The sequence below is a fragment of the Aquarana catesbeiana genome, linkage group LG09, assembly GCF_042186555.1.
Source record: "Aquarana catesbeiana isolate 2022-GZ linkage group LG09, ASM4218655v1, whole genome shotgun sequence".
Lineage (NCBI taxonomy): Eukaryota > Metazoa > Chordata > Amphibia > Anura > Ranidae > Aquarana > Aquarana catesbeiana.
The window spans coordinates 250359293-250382577 of NC_133332.1; the positions used below are offsets into that span (position 1 = coordinate 250359293).

The window sequence follows — 23285 nt, forward strand, 5'->3', positions numbered from 1 at the left end:
AAGTCCTTGCGCTTCAATTAATACAATTTTGAAAAAAGAAGTGTCTTTGTTGCTTTCTAACTACAGACCAGATTCTAGCTGTCATTCAAGGCATGTTTGAACACAGACTCTTCATATTTTATATATTTTGTTACATATAGGCATCACTCATGTTATTTTGACCTCTCGACCTCAATAGAATACTAATGTATGTTTATTGGGCATGAGGCAATCATCAGTTCCTGCACCAATATAGGTCCCATTCTCTCACACTTTCTGAAAAGCGAGATTCAATTTTTACGTCTCCATTTAACATACCCCTAAATATCGGAAGGTGCGTGGAGTCATTGAAAAGGAACTCTGCTGTTCCCTGGTCTTGTAATTTAAAATAACATTTTTGTGGTTCCCCTTTAGCTAAAAAGCAGGATGGAGCAGTTGCCATGGAGATGCAGCCACTGAAGAGCGCAGAAGGTGGAGAAATGGAGGAGAGAGAGAAGAAAAAGGCCAGCATCCCAAAAAAGGAGAAGTCCGTGTTACAAGGGAAACTTACCAAACTGGCAGTACAGATAGGAAAAGCAGGTAAAATGGGCTCATCAACAACTATGGTAAATTCAACGTGTACAGGTGTATAGGCGGCAGTCTCCTAGAGGCTCATTCATATATTGTATATTTGTTCTTGAAGTCATATTGTTGACTATGGCAGCTACAAAATTTCTGAGTAGTGTATCTAAAGCCAAAACTTTTCATCTTGGTATACAGTGTCGAGTTACCATGTACTCTCCTTATTTAACCTAGTGAACATTGTCAGCAGGACAAAAAGTGATGGAAAGTCCAAAATTTTGATTTGTCACCAGAACAGGAGGTAAAGGGAAATCATCCCGTTGGGACACTTCTTCCAGTGATAACTATCTAAGAGGAGAATTCCCTGACTTTGGAGATTTCCTCTCATTTTATGTTTTGCTATTTTATGTCCCGAAAAGTAGAAACAACAAAGACAAAGGTTTTACCCAATCTCTGCAAAATGAAAAAAACATGTTTTGACTTTAGATATACTTGAGTTTAACATTATAGGTAAATCTTCCAGACCCATGTGTTTTAAATGAGAGTGATTGATTGTCCACCAGAGAATGTTTGGTGAAAGTCACATTCACTGCTTTATAAATAGACCCCTTGGGTCTTGTGTAACAAATATGTCTGAAAGAAAAGTGACTTTCCAGTTCTGATTTATTCTGCAGAGGTCAGAGAATAAAAAATAGAACTTTAATTGTTACGGGCAACATGGTTGCACTTTCATACCCGTGACACAGCCGAATTTGAGGGAAATACTCTACACAAGACCCTCTTTGAGGGATAGGCTTCACACAAGATCTCCTTGGATGGATAGGCTCCACACAAGAACTCATTTGAGGGATGGGCTTCACACAAGACCCTTTTTGAGTGATAGGCCCCACACAAGGTCCCCTTTGAGAAATAGGCTCCACAGAAGGCTCCCTTTGAGGGATAGACTCAATATGAGGCCCACTTTGAGAAATGTGACCCACACAAGGCCCCTTTGAGGAATAGGCTCTACACAGGGCCCCCCTTGAGGGATAGGCTCCACACAAGACCCTCTTTGAGTTATGGGCTCCACAGAAGGCTCCCTGTGAGAGATAGATTCCACATAAGACCCCCTTTGAGGAATAGGACCCACACAAGGCCCTTTTGAGGGATAGGCTCCACACAAGACCCCCTTTGAAACATAGGGTCCACACAAGATCCCCTTTGAGGAATAGGCTTTCCACAGAAATAGTTGTTTACTATCAACTGATCTTTGATTTGTCTTTAGTCTAAAGCCATTCTAATCTTGAAAAAAACATCTGTGTTATCTAAATTTAATATGACTAACATGTTTTCCTCATATCCTGGAAATAGGCTTGAAAAAAATGTAGATAATGCAGAATGAAAATTATCTTTTTTTCTCTAGTGCAAAACGTAATTTCTTTTCCTTGTAAGTCTAACAAGAATGCTTTTTCATGCTCAAGCTAATATAGATTCACTGTTGCAATTTTTACTCCAAATATGTAGAAAGTATTTTTGTCTACAAATATATTTGATGAAATATACTACTTTAAAAGTATAAAAAAAAACACAATTGACTCAAGTAGGAGACATATTTGGTGATCCTAAAATTGGGCTCTCAATTACAGAGAGTACTGGTGAATGGTGCTGTCATCTATAGGCCTCATGAATATCCAAGCCTCATCAGCACACCATAATAGATATTTATTCTTGGTAAGTTGCGATGTTTCAGGCCTTAGAGGGACCCCTTTACCAAGGAAACCATAACTTTGGTTCACCTTGGTGTGCTGGTGATGCATGATCAACACCAACACACCAATGATAGTGCTAAGATTGATGGATATTGCTAAAATTGGACCAGAACCTATAGAGAGGGCTGTTACTATATGCAAAGGGCCCCATAGAAAAATATGTCATTTTTGGGCCCTCACAAATAAAAAAAACATGCCCTCACTCTACAGCATATAAACTAATGTGTTGGCCATAACACAGCTGTTTTTCTAGGCAATTTTATAACCACCTGTCAATCTCCAGAACAATAGAACGCATCATTGGAACCTATCACTTACAGTTTTTAATTGAAGTTGTGAAATTATTAAATATGGTGGTGTTCATTTGTCTTGATGCACTGGGTTTTGTAACCAAAAGTTGATTTGCGTGAGGCCAACAATGAAGTCACTGCAATCTGATAGAATAGGGATGTCTGCCATGAATATATAGTACATATGCTGATGTAAGTTCTGAGCACATATTAACCACATCCACTATACGACTAGTCATTTGTGGACACCTAACCATCACACCTATATGTGCTTATGAGCATTACTTTCTAAAACCTTTGCAGTTACAAAAGCTTTCACTCTTCTGGCATAAACAAATGCCAGTCTTTTGGCATAAATAGCGTCCACTATTCTAACATATAACAGCCTCATTCTTTTGGCATTAAACAGTCTCCACTGTTCTGGATAAGCATCCTGTTTATAAGAAAGGCATCCAGTAAAACAGTATCACTATTGTTGGGTAAGGTCACAGAAGTGCCCAATGTAGTTTCCTAACTATGGCAACCTAGTGTCCAATTAATCTTCTTTCCCAAGATGCCCCATACTGGCAGGGGCAGGGTTTGCACTACCTCATCCTCTATGGTAACACTGCACTCATTACTCTGGGGACCTCTAGCAGCTACTTAGTAATCTACAATGCCTATTCTCACTACAAGGGATCCTGACCCTAACTATGGCGACACCTAGTGGGCAATTAGCCTTCCCTTTAAAGATGCCCCACACTGGCAGGGTTGGCATTACCTCCCCTTCTATGGAAACACCCCACTCATTACTCTGGGGACCTCTAGCAGCTACCTAGTAATCTACAAAGCCTATTCTCACTACAAGGATCCTGACCCTAACTATGGCGACACCTAGTGGTCAATGAACCTTCTTTCCCAAGATGCCCCACACTGGCAGGGGCGGGGTTGGCACTACCTCACCTTCCATGATAAAACCTCACTCATTACTCTGGGGACCTCTAGCAGCTACCTAGGCAACTACACTACCTATTCTCACTACAGGGGCTCCTGACCCTAACTATGGCGACACCTAGTAGCCAATTGAGGGAACTACACCAGACATGTCTCTGTCCTTATTATTTCTAACCCGTTCAGCAGGCGATGACTCTAATCTTTGCTGTCTTCCAGTGTTATGGCTGACAATGATATTCAACACCTCTAAGTGTGTCAAAAAGTGTGCTCCTTACCACAAACTGTGGTTCCATACTACTACTGTCTGCCACAACCAGAAATGGTGTAGCTCTACAAAAGAATAAAAATTGGAGTAGCCGCCTGCAGTATGGTATAGGTATTAATACTTTTTTTTTTTTTTTTTTACAGGATGTCTGTATTTTAGCTTGTATATTCAAGTGACAGGGTAACTGTTTTTTGCCTAGAGCTCAACTATAAAATTTCCTCTAGGGAAGGCTTCAGCCTTTCCAAATATGGAACAACACTGAAGGTGCTCTTTATACTTAAACAATAGAACAATACACGGGCACTGTACATAGTGCTTCCATAGGTGTATAATTCATATGACTAGCCCACATAGTCAACTTCCCCTTTTGAAAAATATAGTGAAATCTGAGACAAGGCTGACTAACTGACTATCCTTAAGGGGCCGTATCAAAACGGCAATTCTGCTGCTGTTGACACATTGCTAGCAGTTGAATCGCTTGGAGGAGTCTTGTACTTATCTCTACAGAATTGTTCCATAGAAACAGGAATGCTAGAAGACCGCTTACCTGTTACCGGCGAGTTGTCACCCGTGGGGTCACTCACTTGAACATCGCTGTTGCTACCTCTGCACTCTCATCATTTATTGCAGCAATTTGGACAGAATTATTCAGCATTCTACTGTGTCTCTTCATGATTGGTTGATATTTAGCTAAACATTGTGAAATGTTCTACATTATCTATCTCAAACAGTTGTTCTGAAATCACAAACATGCTATTTGGTGGACAGCATAAAGTAGATCTAAACCTGAGAACCAAATTTTAATATGTTTCAGATTACCATCTCTTGAATGTGGTGGTTGCATTTGTTTCCTTACTGCAAGTACAGAAAAATACTTGTTGATCCTGGCAGAAATCCAGTGTCCTTGCATACACTGAACTGATATCTCAAACAATGTAATACATTTTCCCAGCTGTTCTTTGTGAACTACAAAACACCTCTTATCTATGTAATAGAGAAGAGGGGGGTGTTTGTAGTCTAATCAGGAGAGCAGCCTAGGGTGATAAAACTGCTCCTCCATAGATACAATGCAATTGCATAAAAAGGAAGGTGCCCCCAGTGTCCAGAGAAATGTGACCTCTAAAATCCGGTTCATGGATCTTTATTAAAAATTAGCAACATGTATATCAAGCCTGCACATTTGTCATGAACCGGTGTGACCAGATTGTGTGGACTGCAAAGAGGAAACCAAAACGCATGTAAAGTGAAATAAGAATGTTTATTAAAGATAAGTGATATAAATAAACAAACACCCCAAATATAAATAGTGCTCAACCAACCGACAGAAACCCACAAACAACAGATAATATATACAGCAAGGGGCAATACCGGAATCACAGATGTCAGCCAGGCCAGGGTCATACACAGCAGATCAGCAGGAACAAGGGATATACCAGAAACATAAACGTAGCCAAGCCAAGGTCATACACAGGAGATCAGCAACTGAACAAGGGCAGGTTGGGAAAGGGAGATAAAGGATGGGATAGGATACAGGCTCAGGAACAGGTTCAGGGTCCGATACAGGTTAACAGGATAACAGGTCAGGGCGCAAGGAAGAAAGATACCAAGGCAAGCCTATGAGGGCTTGCCGGGTATTTATAAGGCTGTGGTAATTGACCTCATGTCACAGCTGATCGCAGAGTGTGCTGTTTGCTCCACACTGCCGGAGTGCACCCGCTGGTGGACACCGGTACTACGGCCCAAGGGTGCAACAGTGCCACCAGCAGGAGAGACCTCTTACTGCAGGTCCCAGGTGTTGGAAGACACCCGCTGGTGGACACTGGTACTGCGATCCAAGAGGCCGATAGCGCCACCAACGGGTAAACCCTCTCATGACAACATTTAAGGGGAACAGACTCCCCCTTCGTCAAGGTTTTTGCTGCATTCTATTTGGTGGGAACATTTCCCATGAGTGGTTAAGGTTCCTGAATGGTTCGCAGTCTGTTTGCTTGGTCTAGTGGAGGAGTTGGCGCCCCAGAGGGCGCAAAGAACTATGATTTCTCTCTCCCTTTTTTTATGCACGTAAAGCTATTTTATTGTGTTGGAAAAAACCTGAACCGCCCACAGTGTCTTATTGGAAAGGCATAATCAATAAAGCATTACCTTTTTACAAAGCAACATACTTAAGCAGGGGTTGTCCAACAAAAATTTGAAAAAGTATGGCAATGTTGGCTGGATAACAAGGACACTTTGAATTGATCTGCTACGGTGGGGGAGTGCTTCAGCAAGCACTCTAAGTATTGGGTAAAATGATGATGTAATCCTGATTAGATAATTATTTGACTGTGTGAGGATTAGGTGTACCACTGATCTCTAGCAAACGAAATATTTTATGAGTATGGAATGTGATTTAGCCATAGTGAAAGCAATATTCAAAGGCTGTGCAAGAGATTCAGCAACAGTGAAAGGCTGCACAAGGGTAAGGGTTAGGGGGGAGGGAAGGGAGGGAGAGGGGGGGAATTTTGGTACACGTTGTACTGTACTGTATGAGCTGTTAAAATGTTAATAAACAAAAATTTAAAAAAAAAAGGTTCCTGAATGGTAGGATGTCAGTATCTTGCTGCCTATACAACATAAGCCGGCATCCTGCCATTTAGGAACCTTGATCCAACATAACTATTCATGGGAATTGTTCCCATCAAATGAAACGCAGCAACAGCCCTGAAGAAGGGGGAGTCTGTTCCCCTGAAATGCGTAGGCTTGATATGCATGTTGCTAATTTTTAATAAAGATCCATGAACCAGATTTTAGAGGTTACATGTCTTTGGACACCGGGCACGCCTTCCTTTTTATCCAAGTCTACATGCTAAAATGACCTTATGGTCGCACAGAAAAGGCAGCAGCCCAATCCCGGAGAGGGCCCATCACCACATCTATCACTGGGCATTATCCAAGGAAAGGCATTACTTCCTTTTTGCCCACACGAATACCTACTTGGGACCAGTGACCAATCCAGTCAGTCCAGCGCGGTCTCCAACACAAGATAGATACAGTGCAGTGTATACCTTAGGGCATGAAGATCATGACATGATCGCCAGGTAAAAATAAAGTGCAAAAAAACCCAAAACAATGTAGCATCACATCTAAGGACTGTTTTTTGTTTTTAGAGTTTAGATTTGCTCCAAGCTGCTGAGCCCTACTGCTCTAAAATAAAACTTGCAACAGGAATCAGTGTGCTGCATCCATTTTCTGCCTCTCTGTCCCTTATTAACCTGGTTTGTCCTTTCTGACACCCTTCTTCTCTTATGCTCTTGTCCTTTTCTCCTACTCCCTTTATTGCCCCATCCCCTCCCCCCACCAGGTCTGGTGATGTCGGCAATTACAGTTATCATCTTGGTGCTCTACTTTGTGATTCAAACCTTTGTGGTGGATGGCAAAGTGTGGCTAGCGGAGTGTACCCCTGTCTACGTGCAGTACTTTGTCAAATTCTTCATCATTGGAGTTACTGTCCTAGTGGTGGCTGTGCCAGAGGGCTTGCCTTTAGCCGTTACCATCTCTCTAGCCTATTCAGTCAAGGTAAGCAAGCCATAACGCAACCCTCCAAAACAGCCTGTTTATTATTAGGAACCTCCTGGGACTCAAACATTACATATGGTTTAAAGTGATCTAAATGGGAAACATAACTATTACCACATAGCAGGCAGCACCAAGACCTCAGCTTTCACTGGGGGAAGGGGGGGGGGGGGCACTCAGACAACCAGATATGAACTGTGCTTGACAGTCTGTCCTGACCTCCTGTGCCACACTGTTGGCCCTTCTATGGCATCCCTAGTGTCCTACAGGTTGAGAACTGGATCTCGTCAATGGTAGTTGCCCAAAATTTGCATAATTGAGCATATTGGATTTTAGGTCTCCTAGGGTACCCTAAAAGAAAACTGAGGTGACATGTAGCCAGTGGTTGTCAAAATAACGAAACAGTGGCTCAATCTGATGGGATGAAGCTGCTGTTCTGCCAGCAATTTTCCACCCAGATCCTTCATTTTTTTAATAAAAGGATATGGACACAGAAGATGCCAATAGAGCCACCCACAGAACAAATTTCAACCCATCATCAGGAGCTGGCTGAATTTCGCAGTGTATGGCCATCTTAAGTCACTTTTTAATATTCAATGAGAATTCCAGACCATATATAAATAATCCTCTTGCACAGTCCTTGTACTGATGTCCATCACACATACTGTCCAGTAAAAACCTCCCATTGGGGCATCATTGACAATTTTATAGTTTGTTATCATTTTTTATTGTTGCTCCGTAAGTTCTTGTTAGGACCGATTATGTGTTCAGATATTTTACAGCTGTTTATTTTACAGAAAATGATGAAGGACAACAACCTTGTACGGCACTTGGATGCTTGTGAGACCATGGGCAATGCCACTGCCATCTGCTCTGACAAAACAGGGACTCTGACAACCAACCGGATGACTGTCGTCCAGTCCTATATGGGAGATGTCCATTATAAAGAGAAGCCAGACCCCAGCACCCTCAATTCCAAAACCTTGGACCTGCTTGTTAATGCCATTGCCATTAATTGTGCCTACACCACTAAGATACTAGTGAGTCATAAAATAACAGGACTTGGCTAGAGTGGTTGTAAACCCTAACCCAATGACATTTTGTTTTCTCTGTGCGCTGTGTATCGTGGCCAATTGCCTTTTGACCTTTTTTAATCCTTATTCCCATCTCAGTGCTGCTGATCTCCTCTAGGCTTGTTCAACCACTTGCTGGCTGCATGCACTCACTCCAGCACATCATTCCTCTGGCCCAGCTTCCTATGTGAGAAAATAATGGACCAAGCCTGCGCAATGTGTTTTGGCACAGCCGCTTGTACTCTCCACCAGTGGTGCATGCAGGAGTAAGCCTAGGTTAATTGCCGCATGAGGGGTCCTTTTTTGCCACCCCCATCCTTTCCCATGGCAATAAAAGGATGCCTCGCGCAATAAAAACCTCTGGACTATGGAGGACACACAGAAAGAAAAATCTGGGCCCACAAAGCCCCCCAAGGTGTCACTTGCATTAAAAAGTGGATGTAAACCCACTCTCATCCTTTCTAAACTAGTGCCATAGTGGTTATCTATAAGGATATACATGCCTCCTGCATGTATTCTTACCTGTCAAATGTCTCCTTTCTGTCAGGTATGAGAACCCAAAAACTGCAGATTCTGTGGGTGGGTCTGTTGTTCGGAGCTCGGTGGGTGCAGTCATGATGTCAGTAGACTCCCTGCCCACCTCCACACTCCCCTTGTCAACATGCATTTTCTCCTGTGTATTTCTTACCCTGAACTTCTGCTATGATCACTAACATCCAGTCAAAACCCAGAAAAGTCACCACATGACTTCAGCATGCCAAATTGTGCTGAGGTGTGGAGCAGCCAATCCTGGGAGAGCTGGAGAAGAAAGGAGGAGGGTGTCTGAAGTGCACAGAATGTCTCTCTCAGGCTTGTGCATGAGATATATAAATCACCTGTCACTCACAGCAAGAGGGAGAAACTGACTCCTATTTCTCTGTATGTCAGTTTTTATCTCACTGAAAAAAGATAAGAGGATTGCTCCGAGCTGGATTAACTCTTTGTGGCAAGACTGGGCACAGATGACATGAAATCCTATATTATACAAGGTGCAAGCCTTAATTTAAAAAAAAATTCGGGTTTACATCCACTTTAAAGAGGAACTTTAGTCGCCTAATTTACCTTTGACTTCACCCCCTCCTCCAGCACCACCATCTTTGTCATTATGGTGCGTGCCCAGACAGGGGTTCTACACTTTCCCCACTCTAAAATTAAAAAATACATTTTTAGCCTAATTCTCACTTTTTCTTTTTCAAACAATGAAAGTTTACTCTATGTTTATACCAAAAATTAATGAACAGAATTGAAACGTACAGAGGGATATAACAAAAACCACAAAACCCAAGGTCTACGTAATAGCCTCAATGGATTTAGGGTAGTCTGGAGGTGACCAAGTGGGTGATTGAAGTAAGCAGTGGGGGTTTGAGGTAGTGTGGATGTTCAGGTTACCCCAAGTACCAAAGGAAGATGTACTGTAGAGTAAAAGACAAAGTATAGAAAGATAGTGTAGTGGGGGAAGAGATGCCAGAGGAGGGGTAAAGGGGGGGGGGGGGGTTCACCAGGGGAGGGGAAGGTAGTCCTTGATCACAGCACATGGAATATGAAATGGTGTTATTGAAAGACATGATTTGAAGTGAGCTCATGAAAATGGTCAAGTTACTCCAACTGGAAATATATCTGCCATGTATTAAATCCTAATACACTGTAAATGAGTCATTTCAGTGATCCATTCTGTATTGAGGGGGGGAGTTTGGATCCATTCTTTAATTTAGGAGGAGAGGTTTGATCCATTCTTTAATTGAGGAGGAGAGGTTTGATCCATTCTTTAATTGAGAAGGAGATGTTAGATCCATTCTTAATCTGAGGAGGAGGAGAGGTTTGATTCATTCTTTATTTGAGGAGGAGGAGAGATTGGATCCATTCTTTCATTAAAGCGGAAGTAAACCCATCCATAAAACAGTTTCATTTCCGGCATGTGCCAGAAATGTAACACTCCCATTGGTTGTGCTCTCAACCAAACTGTCAAACCATCCAATGACTGGTGTCATAACTGATCACATGTGCAGCAACATAGCAGAGGCAAAGAAAAACGATAGGGGGTTTACTTACATTTTAAGTAGGAGAAGTTGAATCTATTCTTTATTTGAGGAGGAGGGGTTGAATTCATTCTTTGTATTTGAGGAGACCTTGGATGCATTCTTTAATTGAGGAGAAGATGTTGGACCTATTCTTTAATTGAGAAGAGGTTGGGTTAATTCTTTAATTAAGGTTGTATCCATTCTTTAATTCAAGAAAAGATGTTAGATCCACCCTTTAATTGAGGAGGAGAGGTTAGATGCATTTTTTGATTGAGGAGGGGAGGTGGGATCCATTCTTTTAAGAATGAATCCCACCTCCTCTTCTCAATTAAAGAATGAATCCAACCCCCTCTTCTCGATTAATTGAGAAGAGGAGGTTGGATCCATTCTTTAACTGAGGAGGAGAAGTTGGATCTATTCCTTTATTGAGAAGGAGAGGTTGGATTAATTATTTAATGATGGAGGAGAGGTTGTATCCATTCTTTAAATGAAGAAAAGATGTTGGATCAACCCTTTAATTGAGGAGGAGAGGTTGGATCTATTCTTTTATTGAGAAGGAGAGGTTAAATCCATTTTTGAATTAAGGAGGAAAGGTTGGAATCATTCTTTAATTGAGGAGAAGGGGATTGGAGGGGGTCCACCGGGGGAGTTATTCCCCTATCACAGCTTGTGGGAGATACAACTGTGTCATTAAAGGAAAGGCTTGCATTAAATGGAGCTCATAAAAGTGATCCAATTACTTCAAGTGGAAATATATTGTTCCTCCATTGTTGATAATTCTATTCAGTGATCCTTTCTTTAGTTGAGGGGGAGAAGTTGGATCTCCAGTGCTTAGGTATCACAGTTCTGGTAGCTAATAAAAAGAAATGCAGGTGTCCTTTTATTGGCACTAGTGGGCTGGAAATAAAAGAGAGGCATACGATTTCAGGTATCTTTGGGGTTTGAGGCCTGTGACTTGACCATATATAGTGAAGATTTGTTCCCAGAAGGAAAACATGCACATTTAAGCACATAAACCACACTTGATATTGATTTAGTGATACATTTTTGTTTCTTTTTCTGTTACCTTTCAAGCCTCCAGATAAAGAAGGAGCGCTTCCCCAGCAAGTAGGCAATAAAACTGAGTGCGCCCTGCTTGGGTTTGTTCTGGATTTGCAACGGGACTACCAGCTGGTGCGAGACCAGATTCCTGAGGAGACGCTCTACAAAGTGTACACATTTAACTCTGTCCGTAAATCCATGAGCACCATTGTGTGCCTGCCCAATGGAGGATTCCGGCTATACAGCAAAGGAGCTTCAGAGATCATGCTGAAAAAGTGAGTAGTTAAAGTGGACCTAAACTTAAAAAAGTGACGGCTTGCTATGTTATAGAGAATATCTAGAAATGGTAGTTTTGCATTAGCAATACCCTGAAAAATGTACCTTTTGTTGTGGATTCCTGCTGACAAATAGTACAGTTTTTTTTGTCTGGTGAGTTTGCCTAGGCACTCCTGTGCTGTGTATCTGCCATGTGAGATCTAAGGCACAGCTGTCTCTAAATACTAGTTCCAGGAGATTTGGTGTGAGATTTGGTGATGTCAGTACTGTGCTGCTCACTGTTCTACTTGCTGGAGAGGAAACTGTAGCTGGGGAATGGCAGTGCAAGGATCTCCCCGCTTTATTCATTCTGTGGATTTGTGCTTTCTATATCTCTTCTGCTGCTTTTTTGAACATTAGCCCAATATTACCAGACCTCACACGAGGAAGCAAAGCCCTGCCTCTACCAAGATGGCCACCTCTACACTGTGCAGAACAAGGCATGATCAGTAATGGGGTAAACATCATCTGCAAGGAGATGACATGTGAAAACGGTGTTTTACATGCATTTCTCCCTCCTCATTTTGTTATTGCATAAGCCAGAGCATCTAATATTTTAAAATACATCTACACTTTAAAAAGGGCATATGTATATTTAAAGAGAACTCCATTTCAAAATAAGTAGATAAGAATAAATAGCCCCTAAAAAGATAAAATAAAAAAAACAGCTTTTGCTGCAATATTCCCTTTCAAACCAGAGATATCCACTGCAGTACTTCCTCAACCAGATGTCCTCAGCCTGATTGCCCAGATCATTCAACTCACTTCCTTTGAGCCCAGATCGTTCTAGACCTGCCTCCCTCCTTTGACTGGACAGTAAAGGAGAAGCAGCACAGTGATAAGCTTTCACTTTCTCCATCTATCAGTAAGTTTCTTGTCTGCAAATGAACTGATCTGGCTCTTTGTGCTGCTTCTGCCTTGCACACTCCAGCCTTGCTGGAGGCTGATACTAGGTTAAAATCAGGTGCTAGCAATGCTTTCATTTAGCAAATACATGTAAGAAAGTATTGAAATGTATGTAAACCAATTAGGACTACTTATTGCATATTTATTTATGACAGGTATTTATATAGCGCCAACAACTTACACAGCACTTTACATTCACATCAGTCCCTGTCCTCAAGCAGCTCACAATGTAAGGTCCCTAACTCACATTTATACTTATACATACTAGGGCCAATTTAAACAGGAGCCAATTAACCTACCAACATTTTTTTGGAGTGTGGGAGGAAACTCAGAAAGGCACAGAGGGAAAATTCAAACTCCAGGCAGACAATGACATGATTGGGATTCGAACCAACATCCCTAGTGCTGCCAGACCAAAGTGCTAACCACCGAGCCATTGTGCTGCCTATATGAGCCTTAAATAAGACCCTAACAATGATAAAATGCATAATTAAACTAAACACAAACACTTTTTTGCCTCTTTTATTTTGTAGTCATGTAATGTTGCAGGTACCTTTGCAGCTCATAGTCCTATAGTGGGGAGCATGTGACTTAGGCTCTGGGCCTGAGCATTATATGAAAGAACACATCCCTACCATCCCTTTATATGTGAATGTGCCTCCCTGCTGGCCACTGAAAGCTATAGATTTTAGCTGTGAAATCTGCTGGTCAATTGCTTGATTACTCTCTGTTAGAACTGCTTCTAGGACAGATTTCACAGCTAATGTGTGCAACATCCAGTGGCCAGCATGGAGAAACATGGACATCTAAAGCAGTGTTTCTAAATTGAGGTGCAGCAAGCACAGGACCTAGTTTTAGCCCAATGAGTTGCCATGGTGTGGGTGAGCCAGCACCATAACAACCGATGAAGCTCGAGGGCAAAGAAGGATGGCGTCATAAGTTGCTATGGTGTTTGTGGCCCTGCATACCAGCTACCTTGGATCAGTCACCAACAACATTTAGAAGAGAATGGAAGTCCGCCTTTTCCAGACCTGCTCCACTTCCCGCCCTTTGCTGGAGTCAAAGGTAGGGCTATGATGTGAAGAAGCGACTGTGTGATTGGGGGGCTCTGTAATAGAGGGACTATGTAATTAGGGGCTATGTGATGGGATGACTGTGTGAGTGGGGGGTGTGTGATGGGGGGGGTAGACTGTATGATTGGGGGACTTTGGACTTGGACTTGTGAATTGGGGGTATTGCAACAAAAGTTAGGTAGTAGGATTTTAAATACCGCTCCAGTGATCACACAAGTACACTTATGTAAGAAAAAATATGTACAAAATCTTTGTTTTTAATATTTTAGTGTTAAGATATTCTCTGTCTCTCCTTGGGAATAGGTATTTAGTTTTTTTCCCTGACCCAATGATTTTATAAATAAATGTCATTATTTTTTAGTGTTTTTTCAAATTATATTCATATTTATATTTTGTTCTTATAATCCACTTGTGTGATCATGTACATTTAAGAGGTCCCGAAGAAGCGGACATTTCCTTGAAACACGTTGACCCTAGTTCCTCATCTTGACAAACAGCTATACATAATTAAAAAATAGGTGCGTTAATTAATAAATTCAAAGTGCAAATATTGGGACATAAAAGTCCACTCATACAAATATAAGTGTAATATTTGATAAAAAAATATATATAATAACTGTTGACCAAATCTAAATATAAAAATATATAAAGAAATGTGTAAATGATTTAGTCCAAAAATTTGTGAATAAGTGTCCAACTGGAAGACCCTTATAAAAAAGGGGGATTAAGTGAACCAGAGAAAAACTTCAGTGTTCTTCAAAACACAAATAACGTGAGTATCCCATCACCACATAACTTCACTTCTTACCAGACGGCAAAGGTATTAAGTGCTGGATAATACTCCCAACGTGCTCAAACTGGCTAAGCTGCAGCAGCAGATCTAATTTATCAATGGACTCAGGAACCTCCGTATCAGTGGAAGGGCAGAAGGTGAGGGTAAAGATATCAAGCACTAGATAATAATACCAACAAACTCAAACAGGCTGGCTATGGCAGCAGATCCAATTCATCAATAGACCCAGAAGCCTCCATGTCGATGGAAGAGCTAATATAGAATCTAAAATCTCTATGATAAATCCCAGAGCATATATGGGAAGAAGAGGAAAGCCTCTCCTTTACCATCTAAAGCCTATTACGGGGAAACGCGTAGGGTGGAGCCCATTGTGAGACGTCAATCCGTTTGAGCAGGCTGGTGCAAACCACTGCTCTCTTTTGTTTGCATTTTTTGCTGATTTCTGGTTGCCTTGATGTAAGTGTTTAGTGTGCTGTTTTAATAAACCCTTTGTTGGAACATACTCCACTACTGCACTACAAGGCACTACTTTCGTTCGAAACATGTCGGGTTTATAGCCTATTGCGCTTCTTATACCACGCTGTTCTTTTTATTTCATGTGATCACTTCATGTACGCAACGTGATTGATGGACTGTACGTTTTTTACCTTTGGTTTTTTTAAATAAATATTTTTTATCTTGGATTTATCTGCACCATGTGGAGGCCCTTTTTTTCCCTTCTCTTCCCTCATGATTTGTGCTGCTGATTGGATGTCATTTGGAGGACTACAAATACCTGTCAGTTGGATGTCGATTTGAGGACTAGGTATGTCTACTAGTTGGAGTCCCTGGTGTGAAACATCCACCATCCATCCTCTCTGATACGGATGCGGGTACATACCATCGTACCACAAAGGTCCCGGTTGGAGAGCCTGCTGGAAACGATTATTTGATGCCTGTGTTACCCACCGCCATACGGCGTGTGTGTCCACGTTTTGGGGTAAGGGTATCCATTTCCTCTGTTGTTCTATATGCACACCTGTGATTGCTGCATGGAGAAGTTCAGTTTTCTCACATTCACCATCATCAGAAGAAACATCTTTCAACACTTTTCCTAATAAACTATACAGCACCATATAGAGGAGCTCTTAAATGTGCTCTTTGTCCATCAAGGACCCTTCACTATTTTTAGCCCATGCTTTATTTTTACATGCATTTTTCAGTATTTGTTTATGTTGCATATGAATTTTTTTTTTTCGGTCATCATTTATGCACTCATTATTTTCAGTGTGTATTTGCATATAATTTTTTGATTCACCAGCTGAATACTTACCCTTAAGGGTTATCCTGGGGAGTTTGTGTTCTCATAGGCACTGCATTTTATATCTTTTATTTTCATACACAATTTATCACGTTGTTGATGCTAGCTGCTGATCTGTATTTTTCTTTCTTTTGCGATTCACCAGTAGCGCAACTTTTTCACATATTTTTTGTTTACATCAGCATCAGGTACTTGGTAGATGGTGATCCAAGACTGATTCATTTTTATGAATGTGAGACGATCAACAGAGTCTGTGGACAGGCGTACTCTGTGATCGGTTACAAAGCCTCCAGCAGCACTGAATATGCGCTCAGAATGAATGCTGGATGCATGACAGGCCAGTAGTTCAATTGCATATTGAGCAAGCTCTGGCCAGTGGTCCATCCTCAAGACCCAGTAATCCAGTGGATGTTCAGGTGGAAAGGTCTCCAAGTCTGATCTTGCCCCTAGATATTCCTGCACCATGTAATTCAGATGCTGGCAATGGTTGCTGGAACTGATCAGACCTGGGTGCTGAAGACTGAAGAATTGTCTGAAGGCATCGGTCAGCCGGCCACCTTCTCCACCGCTCTTTCTGTGACTGAACGAAGCCTCAGCAACACGTTGTCCAGCACCAGAAAATTGTAGCCTCCCAGGCTCTGGAAACGCATTGCACAAACCTTTCTGCAAGGCCTCCCGAAGATGTTTCATCCTCTGCTCCCTCTGCGAAGGCTGGATAAGTTCTGCAACCTTACCCTTGTAACGTGGATCAAGAATGGTTGCCAGCCAGTAATGATCCCTCTCCTTGATACCACAAATCCTAGGGTCCTTTCACGGGCTTTAATACAGGTGTATATAGTGTAGCGCTGATTGGGATGAGAATTTTTCAAATTACAAAAAATCAATATATCAAACCATTATTCCTAACCTATTTATTTCAAAAAACATTGAGAGTGAATTCCAATAGGCACCTATTACATATAAAATCTGAAGACACAATAAAAAGTCCAACATAGATGGTGGTGTTCTACACCACGTGAAATAGCAAACTGAGAAGAAGTGATATAAAATAAATGGGTCCTCCGTGTGGAAGCAATACAGGCTTACCGGAACCGTTGGACTCAGAGAGACGTATGTCACCTGAGTCAATAACGCTTGTGTTGCCACCAGGCATTGAAGTGGGGTTTCACAGTGGAACGTTGTGGGATCCAGATGTTTGTTCTAGGACTCTCAACAAACCTCTTTCGCATGTAACCCGGTCTCGTAGTGGCCCGTTTTGTTATTCTGAAGAAATCCACGTGTGTTTGGCTCTGCACAGGGTTTAGAATGGTGCAGAAAAAAAAAAACAATGAAACAGTGAAATAGCCAATGATACTTTTACCTTCTTATACATCTACTTTCAATGTACATACACTTTCAGAAACTCCTTGGACCTGAAAAGATACTTATAAACAAAAGTTATTACTCTATCCTTCATATTTAACCTGCAAAGAATGGTAAACAATACAACATTCGTTTACATTGGTAAATTGTCACTGACATTCCTCAAAACGGACAATAACTAAACCCTATGTAACCCTTACTTTCACATTCCTACTAAAATACAACACCTGCGACACGTAAGAGGGCTGTCGCGGTAGGTTCAAACATATTCTTGTTACAACATACAAACATGAGACACACATTTAGATACAAATGTGGGGGAGATATTTCATAGTTCCCAAAACAAAAATGAAAAAAAAAAACAACAAAACAACCAGATGAAATGCTACCTTCACTTTTTTAGCGATAGAAACAAATACAATGGGAAAAACACAAGAGCAGCTCGACATCTTTGCATGGACCAGCCACACAAAGTCCAAAAACAGGCATGATCATTTTTAAACACACAAACGTGTACTACACATCCATCAATTCACTCATCATTACAGATTTCTGAAGCCATAGCCGATCTACTTCCAAGGTATTATTATTCTGAGGTGGCCTTTTCCCCAAAACTAGACTTCATGTACTGTGGGAAGCCTTGCAATCTTTCCCTTGCACGGACTACCATTGTCCATGGCGATTCGAATCAGCTTATCGTCTTCCCCCTGCGTCCAGGGAAACCATTTCACCCATTTAGGAGAGCACCGCCTGGTGCCTTATTTTACTGTGGATCGACAGACTACAAATACTATCTGGTCCAGTCCCCCAACTGGAAACCCTAACCGAGGCGTCAACTCTATGGCTTGCTGTCCCAACACTTTTGGCACAGAACTACAGAGTACCACTCTTTTAACAACCAACTATTAACTATGCCAAATGATTCGTCAACAACCACAGATCAACCCCTGAATTGTGTCCATACCCCTCACAGTGTATGCATACACAAGTGCATTGCGCTGTACGACCGTACACTGAGTCGCCAGACTAAACTGCACAGAACACTTACGCCTGCTTTCGCTACAGAACAATGTGGCTTCTCTCTGTACCTAGATATTGCAACAATAACATGGATGCCTCCTGTTTACTCTCTACCCAAAACTGTATTACAGTATAAAACTTCACAAAAACAACTGGAATTAAATGTAAAAATCAAACAGACTTCCAAACATGAGTCAAAAGACCCCAAGCTCCTCCCACCAACTTCCTGTTGCACACCTCCAAAAGAACTTCCTGTTGTACATCACATCTTGTAAAGATCATCCTGTCTTCTCAGCTCTAAAAACCCATCTAACTGGTTTATTTAAATATCAATGAACAGGAAGAGGGAGGGGGAGGGGAAACCTAGTTTCATATTATGTCTATCAAGACATTAAAAAATCTATGGCTAACTTCATTAACAATTTCAAGTTTTGAGACCGAAATATCACACAACAAAAGCCAAAACTGAAAAAGATGGCTCAATGAGGTCAACCAAAGCCCCCCTCCTCCTCTGTAGGCTATCCAACACAAGCCTCAAAAAATGAATTGCCCTCTGAGAAACTCCTAAACATTTAAAAAATAACACACACCGCTAAAAGTACAAAAACTCAGTCTAAAGCAAGTAAATTCAGTGCAAAGTAGATTGCATGGCTACACACACACACACATGCAGACACAAAATCATTAAACTGCGCCTCTCAAAATGCCCGACGACCATGGCCGCATGGCAGACAACAACAAAAGCCAGGCCACAACAAAATGGCGCCATTAACTCATGAAATTTAGTTGTTGATCCCGCCAAAACAAGATTTCTTCACTAGCTACACAAACTTCTCCCCACAAAATTACACACTTGAGACACCAAATGAACACTTACAAACATTTCATTCTACATACCACTAGGGACCCTGGCACACAACAACGTTACATAAAACACACAATAACACGGCTGAAACATACAGTCTTGTTCCCACATACAGTTCACACACTTATTCTGGCATCAGCAACCCATTGGAACTAGACATTTCAGCAGTGATGCTTGCATCATGATCTTTTCATCTCAAAACAATAGAGCTCCTCCATGCTATTGTCTAGAATCCTGCAAGACACGTCCCAACAATGCATGGCCGCCCTTCCCCCAAGCCACATGGCCACTTGAATATGCATTCGCATAGCCACTTGAAATGACATCACAGGAAATGACACTAAAGGGGAGGGCATCCACAGGAGTGGGAGGGAGAAGTGTAGATGTCTCATCCCCTTGAGGCCCCTCCACCCAGCCACATGCATGCACATCCACCATCTTTGTCAACATGGATCCCACTCAATACTGCTCAGAATAACCAGTATCTAGTAAGATCATTTTACTTGTTCTTACAGGCTTGAGAAGATCTGCGGGGATATTGCTACTGGTGTTGTCAATATACGGTACGAGTATATTAACAAGGCAGATATCAGTGTCCACTTATTAAAGCAGATATGTATCCAAAAGGGATAGCGTAGCCACACAGAGATATATTCAGGGCTTTCTTTTTTCAGCAGGAACACAGGGGAACGCAGTTTCGGTACCTCCAGCAGTGAATGTATGTAATGGCAAGGATTGCTGGGGTATGCTAGAGGGTCTATTGATGCTGGCTTCTGGGTGAGCTATTTTTGTGTGGAGGTCTATTATTGCTAGGGGGGTCTTATGTTTCTGGGGGGGGTCAATTGTTTCTGGGAGGGATCTACTGTTGTGGGAGAGTTCTACTGTTGCTGGCTCCTAGAGGGTCTATTGATGTAGTCTGCTGGGACATCTATTGTTGCTGGGGCAGTATTTTTTTGTGGGGGGGTCATCTATTGTTGTGTGGGGGATCTATTTTTGCTGGGGTGAGGCCTATCATTGCTGGGGGGTCTACTGTTGCTGGGATGGGTCTATTGTTGCTCACTGCAGGGGATCTATTTTACTGTCTTTCTTGTTATCATTAACAAATTCCATACAAATGACTTAGTAGCAAAAATTATACTGGGTTCTGTATTCTCTAAAAGGGGCTGTACTGGGAGGTTGGTAGGAGGTGGAACCAAGGAACGGTGCTTAGAGGCGGGCAGGGAGCAGAAAGAAAGGGTGAAGGTCTGAGTTCCTGCACCTATTCTCTGAGAAAAAACCCTGGATATAATATGTTTCTCTCGTTATGCGGACTTTGCTTCTCTAATGTGCATAGACATTTGAAGGCAAGAAGTCGAGCGCATTGTGCTTGATACTTACAAACCGGCAATGGCCCACACACACACACACAGAGAACACGTCTCCAAGCCCATGAGAAGGTTTTCACACTGACTGGTTTTACCGCTGGTCCCAATTCAACCCAAGTGCGCTCTGCTAGAGCGCTCCTTGGTTAAATCAGACACAGGGAGACAGATGACAATCTATTAAACGCACATCCTAGAATAAAATGTCCACATAATAAAAATGTCCACAACAACCTTAGCTATACATGTCTGTAGTGGATAATGTTTTGCTGGCATTGCTATGCAAGCCATCACAATTTGACACGTGTTTTTACTATTTTATTGTTAAAATATATAAGAAATAATAGGTACAAAATCTTTAAGTGCACACGTGTGATCACTGGAGGGGTATTTTAAATCCTACTGCCTACCTTTTGTTGCAATAAATTTACTATAGGGATGATACTATCCACTGGCATATCTTTGTAGTCGATCACCTCCCCTACATCTACCCAACAAACACACAAAGAAAACTTTTTGTGGCTCTGTAATGAGAGGACTTTGTGATGGGGGCTCTTATGTATAGGGGGAATTTTAATGTATAGCGGGGCACTGATGTAATGGGCGCCTCTGACTTCTAGGGGAGACTCTGACGTCATGTGGGCATCTCTGATGTTATAGGGGGCCTATATTATGAAGGGGGCTTCATACATGAGGTTAATTTTATTAAGGTGGTTGTGTGCATCGTCCCAGGCTCAGGTTTTCCAAATTTCCTTGCAATGTGCAACTTCCATTGCAAAGTGAACAGTCTATCTTTAGAGCTAGTTTACACTTGCTTCAAAACGTGACTTCAGACAGGCTTTGCTAAAGTTTTCTGAATGCCAGTCAAAGCTCCTGTCGCTAAATAAAATGGTTAGCTTACAGTCCTGTTTACACCTTGCTTTTGCTTGGTGCTTCGATGAGGCTTCAATGGGGCTTTGATAAGGCTTTGGTGGAGCTTTGATGGGGCTTCGATGAGCCTTTGGTGGGGTTTCGATGAGCCTTTGGTGGAGCTTTGGTGGGGCTTTGATGAGCCTTTGGTGGAGCTTTGGTGGGGCTTCGATGAGCCTTTGGTGGGGTTTCGATGAGGCTTCGATGAGCCTTTGGTGGAGCTTTGGTGGGGCTTCGATGAGCCTTTGGTGGGGTTTCGATGAGCCTTTGGTGGGGTTTCAATGAGGCTTCGATGAGCCTTTGGTGGAGCTTTGGTGGGGCTTCGATGAGACTTCGGTGGGGCTTCAGTGGAGCTTCAAGCAAACTTTGTCATAGATTTCTATAGAGGCATTAAAGACGCTTTGCTTCAAAAATTATACCCCGTGTCGGTTTAGTTGTGCTTCAAAGTTAGAGCAAAGCAAAAGCAAGGTGTAAACAGCACTGTAAGTTAACCATTTTAGTTAGTGACGGGGCTTTGACTAGCGTTCAGAGAGCTTTAACAAAGCCTGTCTGAAGCCTTGATATGAAGCAAGTGTAAATTAGCCGGTAATGTGTGTTGAAGCCGAAGCAAGTGTAAATGAGCCCTTAGTAAATCAGCCCCAGTGAAGCCAAAAAAAGTTGGGTTTTGCTGACACTTTATTGATTCTAGATCTAGAGGAACTGGTAGGGGGCTGGTTTGAAACGGAGCAACCTTGAGCTATTATATTAGGTGTTTATAGTTCATTGGTTCATGGTAAATTGTCATAAATAAATCTACACCTCTGACATTGTAAGCGCCTTACAAGTGAAGAGCAGTATATTCTACTAGTGGTATCTGGCATGGAAAATTAAAGTTCCCTCAGCTTCACAGATTGGACGGTAGGAAATCAAAGAGCTGCCAGTGGATTAACGCAGTCATAGGCACATACCATATGTTACTCACATCCGCTCTATATAAGAAAGTTCATTTTCTTATACTAGGTTCTCATATGCCTGGATGGTTTTATTTCCTAGTCCTGAGAACCATGGAGAAAGCTTAATTAAAGACAGTGGGGAGGCTCGAAGTGTGCATTGTGTTTTGCCGAAATAGAGAAAGTCCATATTGCCAGCAACGGTCTGTGCTGTTGGGAGGTGGATCTGTGATCAGAGCCAGAAGAGGCAATAAAACGCATTACCATGGCTAGGATTAGATTGTGATACTGCAACAGCAGATGCCGCTGATAAGCCGAGGTATGACATAAGAACTCGCGTTTACATTTTTTTTTTTTTTTTTTACGTTAAATAGACTCATTGATGAAAGTGGTAATCTTCCAAGCAGAATTGCATTTTACGTCCATGTCGCTGTGAGGGGGAATTGATGTTTTTGAAAGAACATATTTAACAACTGCTTTGATGCAAGCCATGACATTTTCTAGCATCATGGATTTTCTAAAAATAGCTATTTTCCCAGGACTGTGCTTAAATACAGTCGAACTTACTCTCGTATGAACGTCTGACCTATGGTATCCATTTAGGACATGACCCCTGCTGTTCTGCATCGGTTCAGCTAGCCTTCAGAACCTCTTTTTTTTCAAATGTATTTATTGTTCATAATGTAATTCATTTTCAGTTTAAATGTTTTTGATGCATTTTTTTTTTTTCTTTAAAAAAAAATAAAGAAATAAAAAAAATAAATAAAATTGCAAATTTTAACTTTTGAGCTCAGGTCCATTAAGGATCTGAGCTAAAAAAAAAAGGTGATATTTACCATTTTTTTAAGAACTTATTCAACTACTTTGATGCAAGCTATGACATTTTCTAGCATCATGGATTTTCCAAAAATAGTTATTTTCCAGCACTGTCCTTAAAAATAGTTGAACTCTCG

The 23285-nt window shown here is 41.6% G+C and overlaps 1 protein-coding gene across 8 annotated transcripts in view; it reads left to right on the plus strand.

Moving 5' to 3' along the window:
- The window catches only part of ATP2B3 (ATPase plasma membrane Ca2+ transporting 3), a 469026-nt gene that overhangs the window by 380230 nt on the left and 65511 nt on the right, over positions 1–23285 (plus strand). For all 8 annotated transcript variants that reach the window (XM_073600159.1, XM_073600154.1, XM_073600156.1 and 5 more), the window contains 4 exons: positions 394–558; positions 7117–7331; positions 8126–8368; positions 11533–11774. In XM_073600159.1, the coding sequence (XP_073456260.1) occupies positions 394–558; positions 7117–7331; positions 8126–8368; positions 11533–11774 (865 nt within the window). The remainder of the gene's footprint in view (positions 1–393; positions 559–7116; positions 7332–8125; positions 8369–11532; positions 11775–23285) is intronic.